This window comes from Hemiscyllium ocellatum, chromosome 25 (assembly GCF_020745735.1).
Source record: "Hemiscyllium ocellatum isolate sHemOce1 chromosome 25, sHemOce1.pat.X.cur, whole genome shotgun sequence".
Lineage (NCBI taxonomy): Eukaryota > Metazoa > Chordata > Chondrichthyes > Orectolobiformes > Hemiscylliidae > Hemiscyllium > Hemiscyllium ocellatum.
The window spans coordinates 2,490,902-2,515,386 of record NC_083425.1 but is presented as its reverse complement, the minus strand read 5'-3'; the positions used below and the strand labels follow the sequence as shown (position 1 = coordinate 2,515,386).

Sequence of the window (24,485 nt, the reverse complement as noted above, 5' to 3'; positions counted from 1 at the left end):
CCATCTGGCCTTGCCTTACTCCCTGGAGACTTATTATGTCTGAACACCCTCTGCCTAGGTTCCCTTTCTCAGGTATGCTGTGTCACTATTGATCTAATGCACTGTATCCCATGGACCTGCCAAACTAAACTCCTCGCAACGGCATAAGCAAACTCTCCCATAAGGTTATTGATTCCATTCTGGTTCAGGTGTAATCTTGCTTTCAGAAGTCTCACCTTCCTCAGAAAAGACCCAGTGATTCAAAAAATTAAAACCCATCCTCCTGAATCAATTCTTGGACCATATTCTTGTTTTTCTCTACTTGCTCGCTCATAGCACTGCAAATATTGCAGAAATTATAACCTTTGAAATCCTGCTTTTTTAATCTACTGCCTAAATTCTTAAACTCTGATACAAGCCCTTCTCCCTCATTCTACCTATATCATTGATATCAGTGGTGTGGAGGTGCTGGTGTTGGACTGGGGTGGGCAAAGTTAAAAATCTCATAACACCAGGTTATAGTCCAACAGATTTATTTGTAAGTATAAGCTTTTGGAAAGCTGCTGCTTCGTCAGGTGGCTAGTTAGGCAGATCGTAGAATGCAGAATTTGTAGTAAATGTGTCATTGCAACTGACACGATGTATTGAACAAACCTAGTCTTTAATCACTTAGAATGGGGATGCAGGTTTTGATTGATTAATATTTAAATCACAGAACTTCTTTCAAGTCAAATTCTTGAGATAACTCAAGGTTTTATATTTTAAAAAAGGAGACATCTCAGCTCAGAGATGCATTAAAGTTGTGTCTGTATCCCAACCTTGAGTCAGAATGGTTCTATTTCCAAAGTTGGAATTTATAAAATGTCACATTGACTGACTGACTACAAACTGTGTGTTTTTGAACAAAATGGAATGTATCTACAAATGCAGGTTCACCCCATAGACATATATATTTGTGTGAAAGAGAGAGAGAAAAAGAGTGTGTACGTAAGTGTGAGAGAGAGGTGGGGAAGGATATGTAGTGGGTGCGCAAGTGTAACTGATTTATATGCTTATAAGAAGATGTGTGCATCTGTGTGAGGAGGAGAACAAGGCACCCCTATAGTTCATACTTGATCCTCTTTGACTGCCTGGTAGTCACCTAATCTCTCATTGCCTCTGGTCACTTGATCTGCAGTGTAACCATCCCCCTAAATGTGCTGTCCATTTCACTCTCAGCCACGTGATATGGCACAGTGTCTCCAGCCAACACTCGAGCTCCAAAGCCTGAAGCTCAAGTTTCTACAGTTAGGAGCACTTCCTTTAGGTCCTTTTGGTTTAAATTAAATCATATAGGTATGTAGTAATTTATCTTGAAAACCCAAACTGACAGAAAATAATTCGATACTCTCTGCTAAACTTGAATGCAGCAGTAAGGGGGTGTTTCACTATCTAAATTTCAGTTCCATGGATGAGACATTAAATTTGAGGAAGCAGTCAGAGCTATTCTTAGTCATTACAACATAGGTCCAGCCCATGCTGGCTTTCTGTGGAATAATATGGTTTGCCATATTTCCCTATTCCACCTGCAGCCTGACATGGTCATCTGTTTCTTCCCACCCCTCTCAAACAGGTGACTATCGAACTTCCTTGTGATTTACGTCAATTTCTTTTTCACCTTTTAGTGTCTTTAAAATGTAATTAAGTCTTGTTTCTGTCTAATCCCTTCAACTTTTGCCAGTTTAAGGATTTATTTGGAAGCTTTGTAGGATTCGTCAAAGACCTGATATAGTGCAGCCTACAGTGCTGAAATATATGAAATCAAATAATAACCCAGATCCCTTCTTTCGCACTAAAACAAAGCACTGCAGATGTTGGAAATGTGAAATAAAACCGCTAATGTGATCTCCCAGTTCAGGAAAGGTAGGAGACACAAAACTGGAAACTACAGGCAAGTCAGCCGAGCATCTATCATTGGGAAAGTGCAAGAGTCCGTGCTGAGGAAGAAATAGCAGAACATTGAGAAAAGCTTAGTGCAATCAAGTGTAGTTTTGAGAAAGGGAAACTGTGTTTGACAACTTTACAAAAGTTCTTTTGGGATGTAATGAGCAGAGTTGATCAACTGGAACCGGTAGATCAAGTGTATTTGTATTTCCAGAAGGTATTTGATTAAAAAAACATAAATAGTCATTGCACAATGTAGGAGCTCGCAGATTAATTCTGTACTGTATTAGCATGGATTGAGAGTTGATTATTTGCTATTTATAGTCATCACCTAGAAGTGGGTGGTGGAGGGGAGCAATGTAAGGTGTAATGTATACAAATTTTCTAACCTCACATAAATTGATAGGATGGTATGTTGTAATGAAAACATGAGGAATCTTCAAGGGGCTATAGGTAGGTAGATTGAATGAGTGCATGGACAAAAATTGGACAGCTGGAGCTTTAATGTAGGAAAAGGTGAGGTTGTGCACTTTGATAAGGAGCTCAAAAAAGATTCACAGACTAATTCTTGGAATAAAGGAAGGGGTATCCTTATATTAAAAAAAAATGGCTAAACAGGTTTGTTCATTAGAGTTTAGAAGCATGACATACAAGACCGAAGGGATTTGAAAGGGTAGATATTGAGAAGCTGTTTCACTGGTGAGGAATTTCAAACGAGGGAGCATAGTTACAGAATGAGGAGAAACTCATTTAAAACTGAGATGTAAATGAATTTCATGCCCCAGAGAGTAGTGAATGTATGGAATTGTCTACTCCAGAGAATTGCGGATTCTAGATCATTGGGAGTAAGTTTTGAGAGGGGTAGTAGATAGATTTTTGAAATATTGAGGAGTTGAGAGCTATGATCAGCTGGCATAAAGAAGGAGTTGAGACATGGGGCAGATCAACCATGATCTTATAGAATGGTGCTACACAGTTGAGGGGCTGAAAGGCCTAATTCTCCTATTTCTTTTCTATTCAAAGGAGATGATCCTGGAAATATTCATCATTAACTGTGGACAGACTAACAGAGTTCTGATGAAGGATCATCAAGCCAAATTGTTAATACTGTTTCTCCCCACAAGTAATAGCTGACTTCTTGAGTGTTGCCAATAATTTATGTTTTTGTTACATTGGCTATCCTCCAGTCTCCTGGGACCTCGCCTGTGGCTAAAGAGGTTATAAAGATCTCCGTCAAGGCCCCAGCAAACTCCTCCCTTCATCAGTTTCTTGGGATAGATCCCATCACACCCTGGGGATTCATCTACCTACATGTTTTTCAACACCACCCCTTTCTTAATATCGGCATGCTGTAGAATATCAACATACCCCTGTCTAATCTTACTATCTCATCCATGTCCTTCTCCTTCACCCACTTCCTCTGGTTCAATGCATAAGTTCCTTCTTTGTCCTTGAGTGAACCTGCCTTTTCCCTAGCTACTCTCTTGCTCCAAATGTACATATAAAATGCTTTGGGATTCCCCTTAATCCTATTTGCCAAGAACATTTCACATCCCCTTTTGGGCCTCTTTATTCCTTGTTTAATTTCTTTGCTGCTTGCTTTATCTTCCTCAAGGGCTTTTCTGATTTCAGTTTTGCAAACCTTGCATGTGCCTCCTTTTTTCTTTTTGATTAATCTTATAATATTTCATTACATCCAGTGTTCCTGAATCTTGCCAGCTTATTTTTCATCCTCACTGGAACATGCTGGTCCTGAACTCTGATTAACTAGCCTTTGAATGACTCCCAAATGTCAGATGTAGATTTACCCTCAAATAGTCTTCCCTAATTTAATTTCCCCAGTTCCAGTCTAATGCTGTAATAACTGGCCTTGAGCAGTTTCGCCCAAGGGCCAGTTTTATCCTTATCCTTATCTATCATAAAACTTAGGGAATTATTATCACTGTTCCGAAAATGCTCCCCACTGAAACTTTGCTCACCTGGCAAGGCTCATTCCTCAGTACAAAGTCTAGTACGGCCTCTTCCCTAGTTGGATTATCTACATATTGTTTCAGGAAACAAGCCTGTGTGCACCTAACAAATTCTGTCCCACCTAAGATCCTGCTACAAAGGAGTCTGAGTCAGTATTGGAGAAATTAAAGTAATCCACCACAACAACTCTGATATTTTACATCTTACCATGATTTGCTTACAAACCTGTTCCTCTATCTCCGACTGGCAGTTGGAGGCCTACAGTAAAACCCAGTAATATTGACTGTACCTTTCTTGTTCACAAGTTCCATCCATATGGCTTTGCGAGTTGAGCCCTCAGATGTCACAGCTGCACATTCTCCACATCAGAAATGCAATTTCCCCACTTGTTTTACATACCCTTCTATCACACTGAAACATCTAAACCCTGGAACATTGAGCTGCCGGTTCTGCCTTTCTCTCAACCAAGTTTCTATCTGGTTACAGCATGGTAGTTCAACATACTAAAACAGGCTTTAAGTTTATCTGTCTTATTGTTACATTCCTTGCATTAAAGTACTCATTTTAGCCTGCCAGTACCACCGTGTTCATTAACCTGGCACTGCCAGTTAGAACATAGAACAATACAGTACAGGCATGGGCCGTTATGCCCATGATATGCCAAACATAACGCCACGTTAAACTGATCCTTTCTGCCTGTCCTTGGTCCACATCTCTCCATTCCTTGCATATTCATGTGCTTATCTAAAAGTCCCTTAAACTCTCCTATCATATTTCCCTCCCACTACCATCCCTGGCAGCATGTTCCAGAGACCTACGACTGTGTTTTTAACAAAACTTGGCCCCTCATATCTTCTTTGAACCTTCCTCTCTCACCTTAAATGCATGCGCCTTTATATTAGACATTTCAATTCTGGGCAACAGATTGTGACTGCCAACCCTATCCATGCATCTCATAATTTTATACACTTATAGCAAGATTCCCCTCAGCTTGCGACACTCCAGAGAAAACAGCCCTAGTTTTTCTAGTCTCTCCTTATAGCTCATGCCCTCTAATCTAGGCAGCATCCTTGTAAATCTCTTCTGCACCCCCTCCAAAGCTTCCACGTCCTTCCTGTAATGTGGTTACTGAACACTGAATGAAGTGTGGCCTAATCAAAGTCTTTTAAAGCTGCTGCATGACACCTGGTCTCTTGTACTCAATTTACCTACCAATAAAGGCGAGCATGTTATATGCTTTCTTTGTCACCTTATCTACTTGCATGGCCACTTTCCGGGAACTATGAACTTGAAACCCAAGATCCCTTTGAACGTCAGTGTGCTTCAGGGTCCTGCCATTAACTGTATACTTTTCCTTAACATTTGGTCTCCCAAAGTACTGCATCTCATACTTTTCCAAAATAAACTATCATCTACCATTTTTTCGACCATACCTGCAACTGATCTATATCCCGTTGTATTCTTTGAAAACCTTCTGCACTCTGCACAAACTCCACCGATCTTTGTATCATCTGCAAACTTAGTAAGCCACCCATCTATATTTTCATCCAAGTCATTTATACATAAATCACATAAATCAGAAGTCCCAAAACAGATCCCTGCAGAACACCAGTAGTCCCCAACCTGCAGCCAGGAAAGCACCCTTCCATCTATGTTCTCTGCCTTCTACTGGCAAGCCAATTGTGAATCCAAGCAGCCAAGTCACCTGGATGCCATGCATTTTAATTTTCTGAATGAGCCTACCATCAGGGAGTTTGTTGAAAGTCTTACTAAAATTCACGTAGGCAGCATCCACTGCTCTACCCTCGTGGATTATATTCATCATGTCCTTGAAAAATTGAATCATGTTAGTAAGACATGAGCTGCCCTACACAAAGCCATGCTGACTGTCCCTAATTAGACCATGCTTTTCCAAATGCGCGCAAATCCTATCCCAAAGAACTCTTCCCAACCACCGATGTGAGACTCACTAGTCTACAGTTTCCTGGATTACCCTCATTTCCCTTCTTGAACAGATGAATGGTATTAGCTATTTGCCTGTTCTCTGGGACCTGTCCAGTGGCTAGCAAGGATATGAAGATCGTGGTCAAGACCCCAACAATCTTCTCTCGTGCCTCTCTCAATAACATAGAACATAGAAGGATACAGCGCAGTACAGGCCCTTCGGCCCTCGATGTTGCGCCGACCGAATCCTACCTAACCTATACTAGCCCAATAACTTCCAAATGCCTATCCAATGCCCGCTTAAATGACCATAAAGAAGGAGAGTTCACCACTGATACGGGCAGGGCATTCCATGAACTCACAACCCGCTGTGTGAAGAATCTACCCCTAACATCTGTCCTATACCTACCACCCCTTAATTTAAAGCTATGTCCCCTAGTAACACCTGACTCCATTAGCGGTAAAAGGTTCTTAGTATCTACCCTATCTAAACCCATAATCATCTTATACACTTCTATCAGATCTCCCCTAAACCTTCTCTTCTCCAATGAGAACAGCCCCAAGTGCCTCAGCCTTTCCTCATAAGATTTTCCTACCATTCCAGGCAACATCCTGGTAAACCTCCTCTGCACTCGTTCTAAAGCTTCCACATCCTTCCTATAGTATGGCGACCAAAACTGCACACAATACTCCAGATGAGGCCGCACCAGAGTCTTATACAACCGCAACATGACCTCAGGACTCCGGAACTCAATTCCTCTGCCAATAAAGCCCAGTACACCATATGCCTTCCTCACAGCACTATTTACCTGGGTGGCAACTTTCAGAGATCTGTGTACATAGACACCAAGATCCCTCTGCTCATCCACACTACCAAGTAGCCTACCATTAGCCCAGTAATCCATCATCTTGTTATTCCTACCAAAGTGAACGACTTTGCACTTAGCTACATTGAATTCCATTTGCCACATTTCCGCCCAGCTCTGCAACTTATCTATATCCCGCTGTAACCTACCACTTCCTTCCTCACTATCCACAACTCCACCGACTTTTGTGTCATCCGCAAACTTGCTTACCCAGCTTTCAAGTCCTTCCTCTAGATCATTTATAAAGATAACAAAAAGCAATGGTCCCAAAACAGATCCTTGTGGTACACCGCTAGTAACTGCGCTCCAAGATGAACATAATCCATCAACTACTACCCTCTGTCTCCTTCCAGCCAGCCAATTCCTAATCCAAACCTCTAATGTATCCTCAATGCCATACCTCCGAAGTTTTAGCATTAGCCTACCATGGGGAACCTTATCGAACGCCTTACTAAAATCCATATACACAACATCTACTGCTTTACCCTCATCCACTTCCTTAGTCACCTTCTCAAAGAACTCAATAAGGTTTGTGAGGCACGACCTGCCCTTCACAAAACCATGCTGGCTATCCCTGATCACATTATTCCTACCCAGATGTTCATAAATCTTATCCCTTACCATTCTCTCTAAGACTTTGCCCACCACTGAAGTCAGACTCACTGGCCTATAGTTACTAGGGCTATCCCTACTCCCTTTCTTGAACAATGGGACCACATTCGCTATCCTCCAGTCCTCTGGTACTATTCCCGTTGACAACGACGACATAAAAATCCAGGCCAATGGCTCTGCTATCTCCTCCCTAGCTTCCCATAGGATCCTGGGGTAAATGCCATCAGGCCCAGGAGACTTATCTATATTCATCCTTTCCAATATTCCCAAAACCTCTTCCCTGCATATTTCCAGGGCATCCATTCTAATTATTTGTGATTCCATATTCACATCAGCAACAGTGTCCTGTTCCTGAGTGAATACTGATGAAAAGTACTGATTTAATGTCTCTCCAATCTCCTCCGCCTCCACACACAACTTCCCACTACTATCCTTGACTGGACCGATACCTACCCTAGTCATCCTTTTATTCTTGACATACCTATAGAAAGCCTTTGGGTTTTCCCTAATCCTACCAGCTAAAGACTTTTCATGTCCCCTTCTCGCTTCTCTTAGCTCCCTCTTTAGCTCCTTCCTGGCTACCTTATAACTCTCAATCGCCCCTACTGAACCTTCACGCCTCATCTTTACATATGCCGCCTTCTTCCCTTTCACAAGGGACTCCAATTCCTTACTAAACCACGGCTGCCTCACAAGGCCCTTTACACCATGCCTGACTGGTACATACCTATCGAGGACACGCAGTAGCTGCTCCTTGAACACTCCCCACGTCTCATTAGTGTTCTTCTCTTGAAGCCTGTTTTTCCAATCCACACATCCTAAGTCATGCCTCACTGCATCATAATTTCCCTGCCCCCAGCTATAGCTCTTGCCCTGCGGCACACGATTATCCCTCTCCATCACTAAAGTAAAACTCACCGAGTTGTGGTCACTGTCCCCGAAGTGCTCACCTACCTCCAAGTCTAACACCTGGCCTGGTTCATTACCTAGAACCAAATCCAATATAGCCTCCCCTCTTGTTGGCCTGTCGACATATTGTGTCAGGAAACCCTCCTGCACACATTGTACAAACACCGACCCATCTAATGAACTCGAGCTATAGCTCTCCCAGTCAATATCTGGGAAGTTAAAGTCCCCCATAACAACCACCCTGCTACCTTCACTCTTTTCCTGAATCATCCTCGCAATATTATCCTCTACTTCTCTAGGACTATTAGGAGGCCTGTAGAAAACACCTAACAGGGTGACCTCACCTTTCCTATTTCTAACCTCAGCCCAAACTACCTCAGATGGCAAGTCCTCTTCCATCGTCCATTCCACTGCTGTGATACTGTCTATGACAAGTAATGCCACGCCTCCCCCTTTTTTACCCCCATGTCTGATCCTACTAAAACATTTGAACCCTGGAACGTGCAACAGCCATTCTGGTCCCTGTTCTACCCACGTCTCTGTAATGGCCACAACATCGAAGTCCCAGGTACCAACCCACGCTGCAAGTTCACCTACCTTATTCCTTATACTTCTGGCATTGAAGTATACACACTTCGATCCACCTTTCTGGTTACAGGCACCCTCCTTAGAGATCGCTGCATTATTCCTAACCTCCCTACACTCAAGGTCCTGTACCCTAAAGCTACAGTCCTGGTTCCCATGCCCCCGCGGAGTTAGTTTAAACCCTCCCAAAGAGCACTAGCAAACCTCCCCCCAAGGATACTGGTGCCCCTCAGGTTCAAGTGTAGACCATCCTTTTTATAGAGGTCCCACCTTCCCCAGAAAGGACCCCAGTTGTCCAGAAACCGGAATCCCTCCCTCCTGCACCATCCCTGTAGCCACGCATTTAACTGCTCTCTCTCCCTGTTCCTCGACTCTCTATCACGTGGCACGGGTAACAAACCAGAGACTACAACTCTGTTTGTTCTAACTCTGAGCTTCCAACCTAGCTCCCTGAAAGCCTGTCTGACATCCTCACCCTTCTTCCTACCTATATCGTTGGTGCCAACGTGGACCACGATCTGGGGCTGCTCCCCCTCCCCCTTAAGGACCCGGAAAACACGATCAGCGACATCACCTAGCATGCTCCACAATAATCTCACTATACTCCATATCTTCCTCCTGGGTGAATACTGACACAAAGTATTCATTTAGGAGCTCACCTATGTCCTCTGTCTCCAGGCATAAGTTCCCTGCTATATCCTTGAGATTCTCTTTAACCCTACTTGCTAAGGTCATTTCTTGGCCCTTCCTTGCTCTCCTGATTCACTGCTTGAGTTTTTTTCCTGCTTGCTTTTTGGATACTGTTGGCGGGTGGAGGAGGGTGGATAGCCTCATGGAAGTATAACAGCAGCAGCTGGCCTCTGGCATGACACCTGGCTTTGCTGTCGAGTACAGTCAGACAAATTCCAAATGAGCGACAGTGGTAGGAGACTTGCCAGTTAGGGGCATAGGCAAGTGTTTCTGTGCTGCATTTGAAATTTTAAACCTTACATGTGCTTTTTTCCTTTTGACTAAATTCACAACGTCCCTGGTTATCTAAGGGTCCCTCACCTTGTCATCCTTGTCCTTCCTCTTCATTAGAACATGCTGGTCCTGAACGCTGACCAGTAGGTCTTCAAACAGTTCCTGCTTCATACTGATGTAATTTGCCCTCCCCACTTTACTACCTTCCTGCAAGGTCGTGATTTATCCTTATTCATAGCTATCTTAAAACTTATGGAGTTGTGATCATTGTTTCCAAAATGCTCTCCCAATGAAAGGTCAGTCACCTGGTCAGGCTCATGAGCCAATACAAGGTCAATATGGCCCTTCCTCCAGTTGGACATACTGTTTCAAGAAACCCTCTTGCATGCACCTAACAAATTCTGCCCCATCTAAGCCACTTGTTCGAAGGAAGTCCTAGTTAATATTAGGAAAATTAAAGTCATCCACTGTGAGAACTCTCTTTATTGCATCTTTCCATAATTTGCCGACATATTTGTTCCTCGGTGTCTCCGTAGTTGTTGCGGGGGTGGGGGGGGTGGCCTATGGTATAATCCTTTCAGAATCATTGCACACATATTGCCTCAGTGAATGAGCCCTCCAGTATGTCCTCTGTGAATGCAGATGTGATGTTCTCCTTGATTAGTAATGCAAGTCTTCCACCTCTTTTTACCTCCCTCTCTATCTCATCTAAAGCAACTAAAATCTGAAACGTTGAGCAGCCATCCTGACCCCTTTCAACCAAGTCTCTGTAATAGCCAAAAGTTAGACCCTGGATCAGTTTGTAGGACTAAATTCATTTGCCTTACCCATAATACTCCGTGCATTGAAATAAGCACACTTCACCCCATCAGTTGTATCATGTTCATTTACCTGTACTGCCTGTCCTTCCTTTCAGACTTACTGGTCCTAACATGTACCTTCCCCTCAATACCTCCAGTTGCTGATTTGCTGCTCTGGTTCCCAGGCCCCTGCCACTCTAGTTTAAACTGAGTGGCACTAGTGAGCCTCCCTGCGATGCTATTGGTTTTCTTCTGGTTTAGGTGTAACCCATCCTTCTTACACAGTTCACTTCAGTCCCAGAAGAGATCCCGATGATCCACAGGTTCTGCCAGGTCTTTCTTTTTTTTTGATTCCACAGTAACATCTTGTTTCATGCTGTTAAAATGGTATAATGACAGGGGATCAATAAATTGAACCCACCAGCATTTCTGATCCAAGGGGTTTTCTCACTGATGTTCTTACATTATTCTTTACTAGGCAGAGAGCTTAATATTTAATTCCATTGGCTCGGTCAAATTTTTTGAACTCCCTTCCTAACAGCACTCTGAGTATACCCACACCACATGTTGAGAGTGGTTCAAGGGCAGTTCGCCACCACTTTCTCAAAGGCAGGCAATAAATTCTGGTCTGGCCAGCGACACCACATCCCATTTAAAAAAAAATGAAAAATAAAATGACTATCAAAGATTTCAGAACAGTGGCTGTTTCTTTTCCCACCTGTTTAGTGCTACTGCCTATGACAAATTTATATTAGAATGAATTCTAATCTTAATTTTGAGAGACTTGATGAAGAATTTGTAAAATAAGGAATGCTGGAGGGAAATAGTTGAAAATGAGCAGTTCATTGCTCAGCTAATTCTGCTGCAATTGTTTGTACTCATTACCTTTCAAAAGGTTGTTTTCTGCAGTCTGATCAGTGGGGCTTTGGTTGCTGCTGGTTACATCAAGGGAGCACAGTGATTAGCTCTTTATTGCATCCAGTGGGAAATTCATCTGAAGGTCAAAGTTTCTATGCCAGCACACAGTTGGTGGACATTGAGGGAACATCCTGAATAGCAATTGGTTTTATGTAATTAAATGAATGAAAGTATGCGTGACAGTTTTTAATTGTGGTGAAATTGCACAATATTTAAACATTTAAAATCAGCCTAAACATGCAAAACAACATACTTAGTGGTTTAGCATTGATCATAAATGGATATTAGCCTTAACTTTAAAAATTTATAACCTTACTGTGAATTCAGGGCGTGAAAAGGTTTATGTGGTGAATGACCCAATTGTCTCTATGGCAGCAGTTTAATATATAGGTGTTGTGATGATCTATTATCCAAAATATTAATTGATGATATCGGCTAAGCATATATGTTAAACTTATCAAACATTCTTTTCAAAACAGCAGTGTACAACAGCAACAAGATGTTGCCTTTGTGTGGAGCACTAGTTACTTGAATGGAGTCTACAGTGCTATCAGATTTTAGGTAGAAAATGTATTGGTTTTAAACATGGACTATCAGAGAGAACTTGTCACAGGGGCAAAAGCTTTTTCCCTTTCTCTCTCTCTGAAATCCTTCTCATTGAGCTTTGGATGTTGAAAACCCGTTGGAAGATCTCATCACTGAAAGTGAAGGGTTCTTAAAGAATAGGTCTGAATCAATGCTAGTGTTTCCAGAAAATAGAAGCTAGCCTGCAATAACTGATGTTGGGAGCAGCCCTAGTACCAGTAACTTGAGAAAAGTGACTTTGGCTGCAAACCAGCATTGGACAATCTGTGAATAAGTCACTTTTTCTGAATTTAACTGTTAGCTGGCCACATTGTTTTTAAGGTGATACTTTGCAAGCTTTTGTTTCTTTTCCAGGCTTGGCAGGATAGTGGAGATGTGAGAAAGTTGTAGGTATATAATCTCATTCAAGAAGAGTAGTTGAGCATAGTTGGACAGGAAAGGAATCGGTCTCTCCCTCCTACCTTGGACTTAACATAGACAGCAGCTTGATTCAGTATATGCTGGTCATGTGTTATATGCTTACAAAATCCAAGTAGTTACATCCAGCAAAACAAGATTTGTCCCTGTTTGCAGCCTCAGATTCAAATAATTCTGAGTTTGACAAAGTTCTCAGGAATGCCTTACTTCCATATTTCTTTTTGTTGTGCACCATTAAAAGCTGACTTTAAATCTGTGAAGGTTGTAGCAATGAATTTATAAATTTCTCCAAGGTCTGTCTCATTGCAAACAGTTGATCAAACCTACATAGTCTCAGTCTTAAAACTGAACTTGTTGTTCTGTGAAGTCGCACTTCTAAATCGCTTTTCCTTCTCTTTTGCAGTATACTGAATAAGCCGACTCCTCTAATTACATATTTTTTAAGTTTTCCAGTCTTCAGTACTTGGGCGTCACAACTTAAACAGCTCTGCAAAACAGTTCACAGAGAATTATTCATGGAAATTGCAGGATTGTTCTGAATTTATTGATTTATGTAAACCAAAAAGCTTTCATCATTTTATGTTTATCTGGGTGAAATCCAGAAACAACAGAATTATGCAGACAACTTGGAACTATATCCTTCAATATTTTTCAGTTCTGTTCCAAACTAAGGCTATTTAATTATGTGCAGCGTTTCCACAACATAGAGTCATAGAAAGTACACCTCGGAAACAGACCCTTCAGTCCAACCAGTGTATGTCAACCAGATAGCACAACCTAATCTAGTCCCATTTGCCAGCTCTTGGCCAATATCCCTCTAAACCCTTCCTATTCATAGACCGTCTAGATGTCTTTTAAATGTTGCAATTAAATGAGCCTCCACCACTTCCTCTGGCAGCTCATTCCATCCATGCGCAGCCCACTGCTTGGAAAAGTTGCTCCTTGGGTCTCTTTTATATCTTTCCCCTCTCACCCTAAGCTGATGCCCTCTAGTTTGGACTCCCCCACCCAGGGAAAAAACTTTCTGTTTATCCTGTCCATGCCCCTTATGATTTTCTAAACCTCTATAAGGTCACCCCTCAGCCCCCAACTCTCCAGAGAAAACAGCCTCAGCCTATATAGCCTCTGTCTATAGCTCAAATCCTCCAACCCTGGCAACACCCTTTCAAGTTTCACAACATCCTTCCAATAGGAAGGAGAGCAGAATTGCAAGCAATATTCCAAATTATTATCCGTTCATTTTTTTTAATAAGTTCCATAATGCCCTAGGCCAGGAATTTCAATTTAATCTGTGATCAAATAAAATTATCATGAGTGTCACTTAGAGTCAACTGAATTTTAACATAAAAATAATAATGATGAAGAGAAGAAAGAATGACCTCAACATTGTAAATTACAGGAGGCATGAAGCAGAAGCTTAATTTTAGACATAGTTAATATTTTGCAGTGACCGCTGATGGGACATTGTTTACAGAGTATGGTGAATTCTTACATCTATTCTTAGATTGTGCAGGCAATAGGAACAGCTGATTGTAGACAGCCATAGATTCTAGTTTTGCCATTGGTTTAATGATCCTTTTTCCTTCATTCATGCCCCCCTTCCTAGCTCATGCGTAGCATCTGTCATCCATCTTTAATTGGAGGTGGGTGTTCATTTTTTAATTTTGATTGGGAGTTCTATTTATATTTTAGGATGAACTCTCTGATGCCAGCCAGGCCTCCAGCTTGGTGCCAACAAATCCAAATACTCCAATATCAGTCCCACCAGACCCTGCTGTGGGTGATTCAGCTTCTCCAAGAAAGGAAAGCTTGAAGGCTGAAGGGTTGTCAAAAAATTTAAACCAAGCAAGCAAGAAACCAGACAGCAAGAAAAATATTGATGTGCAGGTACAGCAGGAGACCAGAACTTTAGCAGTTGGTAAGTGCCTTATTCAAACCAAATTTTATTCTGAAGGAATTGAGAAACATTTGTTTTCCCAATGTTGATGACATCTCAACTTTCCTGCTTCCTTACTCTCCTATTCTACAAAGATTTTCAAATTGTTATAGGTGCCAAAGTCTTGCATATTTCTCTCAAATTGGTTTATATATTTTCCTCATATATCTTGGGAGGAATAAACCTGATTGACATAGGGTTTGGAACATGGGTATATTGAAAATATCACCTTCAGCTGGGAGATGTGGTCATGGTGTGGAATGCTGGGTCTGTAGGAATATACAGACATATGAACTAGAAGCAGAAGCAGGTCATTCAGGCCATCAAGTCTGCAATGAGATCATATCTAATTTGTTTGTGTTTTGAATTCCACATTCCCATCAGTAATCTTTTATTCTTGCTAGGTAGTGGATTCAATCTGTTTACGAGTAAAAAATGAGGTCTGCAGATGCTGGAGATCACAGCCGAAAATGTGCTGCTGGTTAAAGCACAGCAGGTCAGGCAGCATCTCAGGAATAGGGAATTCGACGTTTCGAGCATAAGCCCTTCATCAGGAATAGAATATTCTTTCATTCCATCTCACTGCCTTCTAAGACTGAGTTTCAAAATTGCACAACCCTTGGAGAGAACAATGTTCTGATCTGTTGTAAAAGGAAAACTCTTTAATTTTTAAATACTGCCCCATAGTTATGGACTTAGCACAAAAGGAAATATCATTCCACATTCATCTGTAAATGAATCTTATAAACTTCAATCAAATTACCTCTCAGTCTTGTAAACTCCATAAAAACAGCCCACACTGTCCAATATTTTCTGTTATGATCACTGCTTACTCCAGGTAGTAATTCAGTAAATCTTCTCTCAACCACGTCCAAAGCATTTGTGCCTTTAAATAAAGAGACCAAAACTGTATTTACTCCAGATGAGTTTTTACTGATGCACTGTATAATTGAAGTATAAAAATGTACTTTTCTGTTCAGTGCCTCTCATACTAAAGGACAGCATCCCTCCCAATTTTGATTCATTCACAGGATGTGGACATTGCTGCCTGAGCCAGCATTTATTGCCCATCCTTAGTTGCTTTTGAGAAGATGGTGGTGAGCTGCCTTCTTGAACCGCTGCAGCCTATTTGGTCTAAGTAGACCAACAAAGCCGTTAAAGAGGGAGTTCTAGGATTTTGACCCAGTAACAATGAAGGAATGACAATATTATATCATTATATAAATTGATATGTCAGGATAATAACTAACTGCATATTATTTTTCTGTAACGTGCACACTCGAACACCCAAATTCCTCTACACCGTCGAATTCCATGGACTGCAAATTTATCAGCCTGCTTTTGTTCCCCTCATCTAAACAGTTGATCTAAATTTTAAAAAGCTGAGGCTCAAGCGCAGACCTCTATGGACTCCACTCACAGCATCAGAGAAAGGTCCTTTCATGCCCTGCTGGCTCGCAGAAAAACGATCTTCTTTCCATACTGTATTTGGACAGTAACTTTTTATGTGGAACCTTATCAAATTACTTCAGGAAATCCAACTAGGATACATCTACAGACTCGCCATCGTCCCCACATGTTACTCCCAAAGAACTCCAATAAATTAGTTAATTTTTTTTCTGAAACCGTTCTTCTCTAAATATTACCATTGAGTTTTTCTCATTGTCTTTAGAAGTTATATTTGCTGCTTTATGATATGGTAGAACCTTCAGTATTAGTTTTCCAAAATTTAACACATCTAAAAGGTAAAGTCATCAAATTCCCAGAGGACCATAGGGTCCCTCTTTAATGAGAAAGAGAAAGGTGACTGGTGGTGAGTTTAACCTGAGAGTCAGCACGCCTCAGGTGAAGGGTGAGGTTGAGAAGGCAGGACATGGTGACCTCAGCTGGTGCAAGAATTGAACCCATGCTATTGGCATCATTCTGTATCGCAAATCAGCCAATTCAGTTAACCAACCCCATCCACCACATCTGTTATTTCATTTCCACCTCTTAAGACCATAAGATGACTTCAACAGGAGCTGTTAATTATCAGGGAATTATCAGCTTGCAGCTCCATCAATTTGTATGCTAGTATTTCCTAGTGATGCTTCTGCCACCTGATTTACACCTGGAGTATTTTTTAAATCCTCTTTTAAATGAATGCATCATTTGTTAATTTCATCTTCCATTTCGTTATTGTCCACTATTAAGTGCTCATTTTTCCTCTCTATAACATTCATGTTACTTGCTGTTTAGTTTTTAAAAACCTGTAGAAACACTAGCTATCTGGTTTTGCATTTCTAGGTAGTTTCCCATGCTGCAATTTCTTTCTAATTAATGTTTAGGCATTCTGTGCCTTTTTTTAATCTGTTGGGGATTAGTGTGATGACAACTGCATGGGTTCAGTTCTGTTACTGGCTGAGGTCACTATCAAATTCTGCCCTCTCAATTTCTTCTCTCACCTGAGGCATGGTCATCCTCTAAACCACCACCAGTCACTTCTCTAATGAGAGTGAGTTCTGTGGTCCCCTGAGACTATAGTGACTTTACCTTTTACATTCTCATCATGTGGGTGGCACGGTGGCACAGTGGTTAGCACATCTGCCTCACAGTGCCAGAGACCTGGGTTCAATTCCTGCTTCAGGCGACTGACTGTATGGAGTTTGCACATTTTCCCCGTGTCTGCGTGGGTTTCCTCTGGGTGCTCCGGTTTCCTTCCACAATCCAAAAATGTGCAAATTAGGTGAATTGGCCATATTAAATTGCCCGTAGTGTTAGGGGCAGGGGTAAATGTAGGGGAATGGGTCTGGGTGGGTTGCACTTCGGCGGGTCAGTGTGGACTTGTTGGGCCGAAGGGCCTGTTTGCACACTGTAAGTAATCTAATCTCTTCTAATCTAAGAATCTAATCTAATTTGAATTGCCACTCATTGTAGTGTTTTGTCCATAAGTTTAATACGATCCTTATTTCGTTGATCATGGGCAATGTACCCTTTCCTTAGAAGTTTTGATGATAATAGGAATATACTTATTTTAAGCATCCTCAAGGAGACACTTAAATGTTTGCCACTGCTTTTCAATTGATCAGTCCCTTTGCCTAGTGACCCAGTTCACTCTTGCTAGCTCAGCTTTCATGCCCTCATAAATGGGCACCTGGATGTTTCAAAAGTTATGATCCCTCCTCGAAAAGCAATTTATGTAAATAAGGGAAAGCGAACTTAATCAATGAATAAAAGCAGTGTTTTGTTTTCTATAGAATACAATTTTCTCAATGGCTGCAGCATTATTGTGTTTGGGGGTTAAATTAATATGTTAGTCATATCAATTATTTTAGAACAGTTTGCTGCAACAACAGCATTGCAACACACAAGGGCTGCAATCTAGCTCGGTGATTAGCACTGCTGCCTTAAAATGCTGGGGACCCAGGTTTGATTCCACCCTTGGGCACCCGTCAGTGTGGAGTTTGCCCATTCTCCCTGTGTCTGTGTTGGTTTCCTCCCACAGTCCAAGTGTTGCAGGTAAGGTGGATTGGGCCATACTAAATTGCTCATCGTGTCCAGGGATGTGAAGACTATGTAGATTAGCCATGGGATATGCAAACATTGGATCTGAATGGGATGCTATTCGACAGGTGAGTGTAGACCCGAAAGGCCAAATGGCCTGCTTCCACACTCTAGGGATTTGATGATTCAATGCGTTTTTGCATATTACTCTTCTGTATTGATTCCAAACTTATTGCTGAATTTTAGAAGCTCTTACTGTTTAATTAAATAACCTCACTTGGAATCACACAATAAAAGCATTCTTCCTTATGGGTAGTGTGACTTGGGTTTTACAAAATAGTGTAACCATTTGAAACTGACCACCACTATTCCTGAGAATCATAAAGGTGTCTTGTGTCTTGTGTTTTCTGCATAAATAACCTGTAGGTGTGACTAATAAAAATAAGAGCTGATTATAAAAGTACTGAGACTTTGAGCTTGCATATCCTCTTTTGGAAGTCTGATGCATACCTGTTAATGCCTAGTATCTCTGATCTTGTTTGTTGCAACAATAAAATAATAAATGACCAATGATCTCTTGTTGTAAGAAAGGGACCTGCAGGCTCATAGCTAACAAGGAATTCATTCGCAAGGTTTGTAGCTCAGGTTGAGGTTGAGGGGGTAGGTTTGCTCGCTGAGCTGTAGGTTTGATATCCAGATGTTTCATTACCTGGCTAGGTAACATCATCAGTGGTGACCTCCAAGTGAAGCGAAGCTGTTGTCTCCTGCTTTCTATTTATATCTTTCTCCTGGATGGGGTTCCTGGGGTTTGTGGTGATGTCATTTCCTGTTCGTTTTCTGAGGGGTTGATAGATGGCATCTAGATCTATGTGCTAGATCTATGCACACACAAACGAAGCTGTATCAGAACACTATTCCAACGAGGCACCACACACTGCAGCACAGACGAACTTCGAAAAACAGAGGAGAACCACCTATACAACATATTCAAGAAGAGCGGATACTCAAAAAACACTGTGCAGATTCCTCAAGAACAAACCACGACAAGCAGACAAAGCACAGCCAGAAGCCCTAACCACCTTACCATACATCAAAGAAGTTTCAGAAATGACAGCCAGACTACTGAGACCCCTCGGAATCCTAGTAGCACACAAACCCACCAACACTCTCAAACAAAACTAACAAACTTAAAAGACCCAGTACATCCCATGGACAAAACCAACGTCATCTATAAAATTCCATGCAAGGACTGCCACAAACAGGACGAAAGTTAGCCACCAGGATACATGAACACCAGCTAGCCACAAAAAGACACAACCCCCTCTCCCTCATAGCCCTACACACGGATAAAAAAAACCCACCATTTCGACTGGGACAACACATCTATCCTGGGACAGGCTAAGCAAAGACATGCCAGAGAATTCCTAGAGGCTTGGCACTCCAACCACAATGCCATAAACAAGCACATAGATCTAGATGCCATCAATCAACCCCCTCAGAAAACGAACAGGAAATGACATCACCACAAACCCCAGGAACCCCATCCAGGAGAAAGATATAAATAGAAAGCAGGAGACAACAGCTTCGCTTCACTTGGAGGTCCCCACGGATGATGTTACCTAGCCAGGTAATGAAACGTCTGGATATCAAACCTACAGCTCAGCGAGCAAAGCTACACCCTAAGGAATTCATTGCTGTAGGGATAAAGCTCTTTTAAGAATATATTTTTAAATAGACATTCCACAACATAATGGAGGATAATACTGCTGGCAGCAAAGGAACACTGGCTGGGATCAACAGTTTCCAACACAATATCTGTAATGCAACCATGTCTGTGTGAACTGGTTAAATCCCGACTAGAAATAGGTGCATTTAGATTGCATCTTTGACCTATACTGAGTCAGCTGAGCATAACTGTGGTGAGAGAATGAGTTCCGCCATAGATGAGGTAGTTTGAACTATTCATAAACCTATTGGTTTCTGTTAACCCCTAGTTGAAAATACATTTATGTGGCTAGAAATAAAAATTAAGTTGGCTTGGCTTTGACATTGTCCATGGTTAAATAACTTGCTCATAGTAACCATTAAGGCTGGCACTTGAATAGCACCATGGAGTCAAGCTACCAATGTATTGGCTCTCCAGGTAGGATTGTATTTTTAAAACATTTGTCCATAGGACGTGGTGTTGTTCGGATGACCAGAATTTATTGCGCAATCCTAATGGCTATCAAGAAGGTGGTGATGAGTTGCCTTCTTGAACTGCTATCATCCAAATGGTGTAGGTGCACCGACAGTGCTGTTTGGGAGAGAGTTCTAGGATTTTGACCTAGCAACAGTGAAGGAGCAGCAATATATGGATGTCAGGATGTTGTGATTTGAAAGGGAAGATGCCCCTACTGGTGTTCCCTTGCATCTGTTGCCCTTGGTGAGTTTATGCAGTATATTTTGTAGATGGTTCATACTGTGCATCAATGGTGGAGGTGAAAAAAATCCATGGCACTGTCTAACAAGCCAGGGAACTGACTAAGTTTTCTGACCAGTTTTTATACCTGAACCAACATCGCTGCTGTCAATACGAGGAAAGGCTGAGGGCCTTGAGGCTGTTCTCGTTAGAGAGAAGAAGGTTGAGAGTTGACTTAATAGAGACCTACAAGATAATCAGAGGGTTAGATAGGGTGGACATGGAGAGCCTTTTTCCAAGTATGGGGATGGCAAACACGAGGGGGCACAACTTTAAAGTGAGGTGGGGGAGATGTCAGAGGTAATTTCTTTATTCAGAGAATGGTAAGGGTATGGAATGCTTTGCCTGCATCGGTAGTAGACTCGCCAAGTTTAAGTGCATTTAAGTCGGCAAATGGATGTACATGGAATAGTGTAGGTGGGATAGGCTTCAGATTAGTATGACAGGGTAGCGCAACATCGAGGGCTGGTAGGACCTGTACTGCACTGTAATGTTCTATGTAATAGAATGTTTTGTGCAAATTGGCTGTGAATTTTTTCCATGTTAACAGTGACTATATTTCAAATGTAATTCTTCAGCTGAACAAAGTGTTTTAGGATCCCTGGAGTCACAAAAAGTGCTGTAAAAAATGAATTTGTTCTTTCCACTTTCTTTTCGGATGGGGATAGGCATACAGAAGTGTTAAAAACAAAAACTAGTTTAAATACACCTACTGTGCTTCCTAACTTTGGACTTAAAACAGTGGTGAACACTGGGTGCCTTTCTCACACTCTGGACTATGATTGTAATGCAATGAACTATGCGCAGAAAAACGTCTCAAATGCACTCGCAGTTGAACAAATTCTGCACATTTAGGAAGTTTTAGTTCAAAACATCTGGCTTTGTTTCATCTTTACAAAAGAGCAGACATTATCTGAATTTTAATATGTTGTCTCTAAAAAACAAAACTCTTACAGTCAGCTTTTATAAACTTAGAACTTTTAAGTTATCTGCCCTAATTAAGAAATATCACCAGTTGTCGGAGTGCCCAGTTTCTGATCCTGCACCAATGGCTGAGATGCAGAATGAGAAACAATTGCAATGTTTCCTTCAAAAGTTTGCTCTGGTGGATAAGTGCGAATAGACACGACGCTGTGGACACTTCTTACTGCATGGAGGACATCATTAATGGGAATATTTCTTGTCCTAGAACAGTGGGAAGAGATTAGGAAAATTGGAAAATATTAGAAGATACTTGCACATCACATTGTCAGATCATGGAATGCGTTTTCTTAGTGTGGTTATGACAAAGACCTTTGCATTGTTCAGGGAAAATTATTGAATATTGGAAGCAAATGAATTACAAGGCTGGGGGAGGGCAAGGGGAATAGTTTTGGATTGCTCCAGGAAAGAGCAGACACTGACACCTTGGGCTGAAACACACCCCTTTAGCATGTAAAGACCCATGTTTTAGCTTTATTTTTCTGTTGAGTATGCTGGTGCAGTTGAGAACCTCAATTACCAGAAATTACCAATAAAATGATTCATCCTGTTTAAAGGTTTTCCCAAAATTAGTTACTTTAGTTTCTGATACTTGATTTGCTCCTTCATGTCAACGATTGTAAGTATGTATCTGATGCATACAGTCCAGATTATTCGTCTGTCATGTAGACTCACAGACATGTTAATGTTGAAGGTATGATTGAAAATGAAGACAAATCTGACGTTCAGGCCATCATTGACTCGACACCCGAATTAGATATGGATCGTGATCTTAGTGGGTACAAAGGAGCAAGGTGAGTGTAAAATTTACTGTTTATCTTAAAATATTGACATGTTCCCAACTTAATTTTAACAGTTGATTCACCTATCATTCTTTGAGTTCAGCTAGTGAAAATACTTCATTGTACGTTGGCCTTATGGGCACGGTTACAGCAGCTATAACATCACTATACATTTCCATTTAAAGTGTAACCAGAAAATGATGGAAACCGTCAGGCCAGGTAATATCTGTGCCGTGTGTAGTTCAGGCCTGTGGCCTTTCGTCAGAAATTCTGATGAGAAAAAGGCCCATTTTCTCTGCCCTTTCTTGAGGTTAATCCAAAATTAATTTGGGATCTTTACTTGACAGAATAGAGCAACTGATATGTGAAATAATGGAGAAGTAATTTTTAAGAACTGGATATTTGAAAAATATTGATTTATTACTTAGGAACCCAGAGTTATTCAGTTCAAGACTATGCCTATTATTTCTACAATTCTGCTGTTTGTTTACTAATTATAGATATTAGTCCCACGCTACTCCAGATAGTTCAGAAATCTTTGATAAACTGGATTAATTTCTGCTTTTATGTTTTTCACAGCACGCCAAGCCAGGGAATAGAGAATAAGGCATTTGATCGGAACACAGAATCTATTTTTGATGAACTGTCCCAGTCTGCTTCTGAACTGATTGGTGACGTGGATGAGGGGGCAAATTTGCTTGGTAAGCAAAATGCAGCCTCATTTAAATATGATTGTCCCCATGTAGCTAAAGTGATTTCTGAGCATGCTGGTCTAGAGCATGTGGAAACCTGAGGCCCCTGCACAGTTAACTGCTTGCTGTATCTCTCCCAACAGAGGGTAAGTTGCTACTCCTCCCTCTAGTGGGTAAAAATGTACTGAACTCTGCAAGTCAGACCTGTTAAATTGTTACTTCTCTAGAAATTAATTATAGAATAGCAATTGTCAGTCGGTCTGGGGTTGTTTGCTGCTCTACTTTGTGTTCAGACTAGATTGACAATGCAATTTTGGGCCCTCAAAAGTCTGCAATATATTTTTTAGAAAAAAAATCAGCTTTTTTCATGCAATCTCTGCTTTGAAGTAGACTTAATGACACTTTATCTCTCAGAAATTGAATATAGTTTAAAATTTCTGGCCAGAAAGGTATTTACTTGTGTGCACAGTTACCTTTCGACCAGTAGCTTATATGGAAAATAGCACTGCAGTTCAGGACTGCTTCCAATATCATCGTGTAAAATAAGTTTTCTTTTTAATTGTTTTGGTTATGGTGCTTTATATTCACCTGTCCAAAAGCTTTCCTTTGCTTGCTTTATGATCAAAAGTACATCCTTATTACCAATGAAATTCAAGTTAAACATTTTAATACCAGGAAGATCATTTGCTATGTTTATCTTTTAAGCAAATTTTGCTCTCAAGAACTCATTTGACTCTGTGTTCTGGAATTCTACACAGCTCAATGCATATATAAATTTCTTAAACATCCAAACCTTTTGTGTCGCTTCACCAAAAAGCTATAGACCTCAATCTCGTAAACATTCATGTGGCCCAATTTGAAAACTAATGCAAAACAGATTGAAGGATACCATTACAGAAGATGCTGATGATTGCCCTGATGTAACCTTTCACCCTGGAGCAGGGCAGAAGATCAAATCTGGTTCATGGTTTTCTAATGGGGAAGGGTATGTTTTGACGTATCGATGATGTTTCCACAAATATTGATAAGGTTGCAGCATAAAACACTGGCTAATTGAGGAGCATTTCAGTCCTTACACATGCAATGCAAAAAATACGCAGGAATAGCTGTCTAGAGTCATAGAGATGTACAGCACGGAAATAGACCCTTTGGTTCAACTCTTCCATGCCAACCAGATATACCAACCTAATCTAGTCCCGACTGCCATATCCCTCCAAACCCTTCTTCTTCATAGACCCATCCAGATGCCTTTTCTATATTGGAATTGTACTAGTCTCCACCACTTCCTCTGGAAGCTCATTCCATACACACACCACCCTCTGCGTGATAAAGCTGCCCCTTAGGTCTCTTTTATATCTTTCCCTTCTCACCCTAAACCTATGCCCTCTAGTTCTGGACTCTCCCACCACAGGGAAAACACTGTGTATTTATCCTATCCACGCCCCTCATGATTTTATAAACCTCTATAAGGTCACCCCTCGGCCTGCGACGCTCCAAGGAAAACAGCCTCAGCCTATTCAACCTCTCCCAAAAGCTCAAATCCTCCAGCCCTGGCAACATCTTTGGAAATCTTTTCTGAACCCTTTCAAATTTCATAACATCTTTCTGATCAGGAGGAGACCAGAAAATCATACTCACTGTACCAAAACTAAGCTCAGAAATTTCTCTCTGGAGAGGA

The 24,485-nt window shown here is 41.2% G+C and overlaps 1 protein-coding gene across 2 annotated transcripts in view; it reads left to right on the top strand.

Annotated features, from left to right (window-relative positions):
- Positions 1-24,485, top strand: part of spag9b (sperm associated antigen 9b) — a 285,882-nt gene that overhangs the window by 182,566 nt on the left and 78,831 nt on the right. For both annotated transcript variants that reach the window (XM_060844669.1, XM_060844670.1), the window contains exons 6-8: positions 14,165-14,390; positions 22,028-22,127; positions 22,695-22,816. In XM_060844669.1, coding sequence (XP_060700652.1) covers positions 14,165-14,390; positions 22,028-22,127; positions 22,695-22,816 — 448 coding nt within the window. The remainder of the gene's footprint in view (positions 1-14,164; positions 14,391-22,027; positions 22,128-22,694; positions 22,817-24,485) is intronic.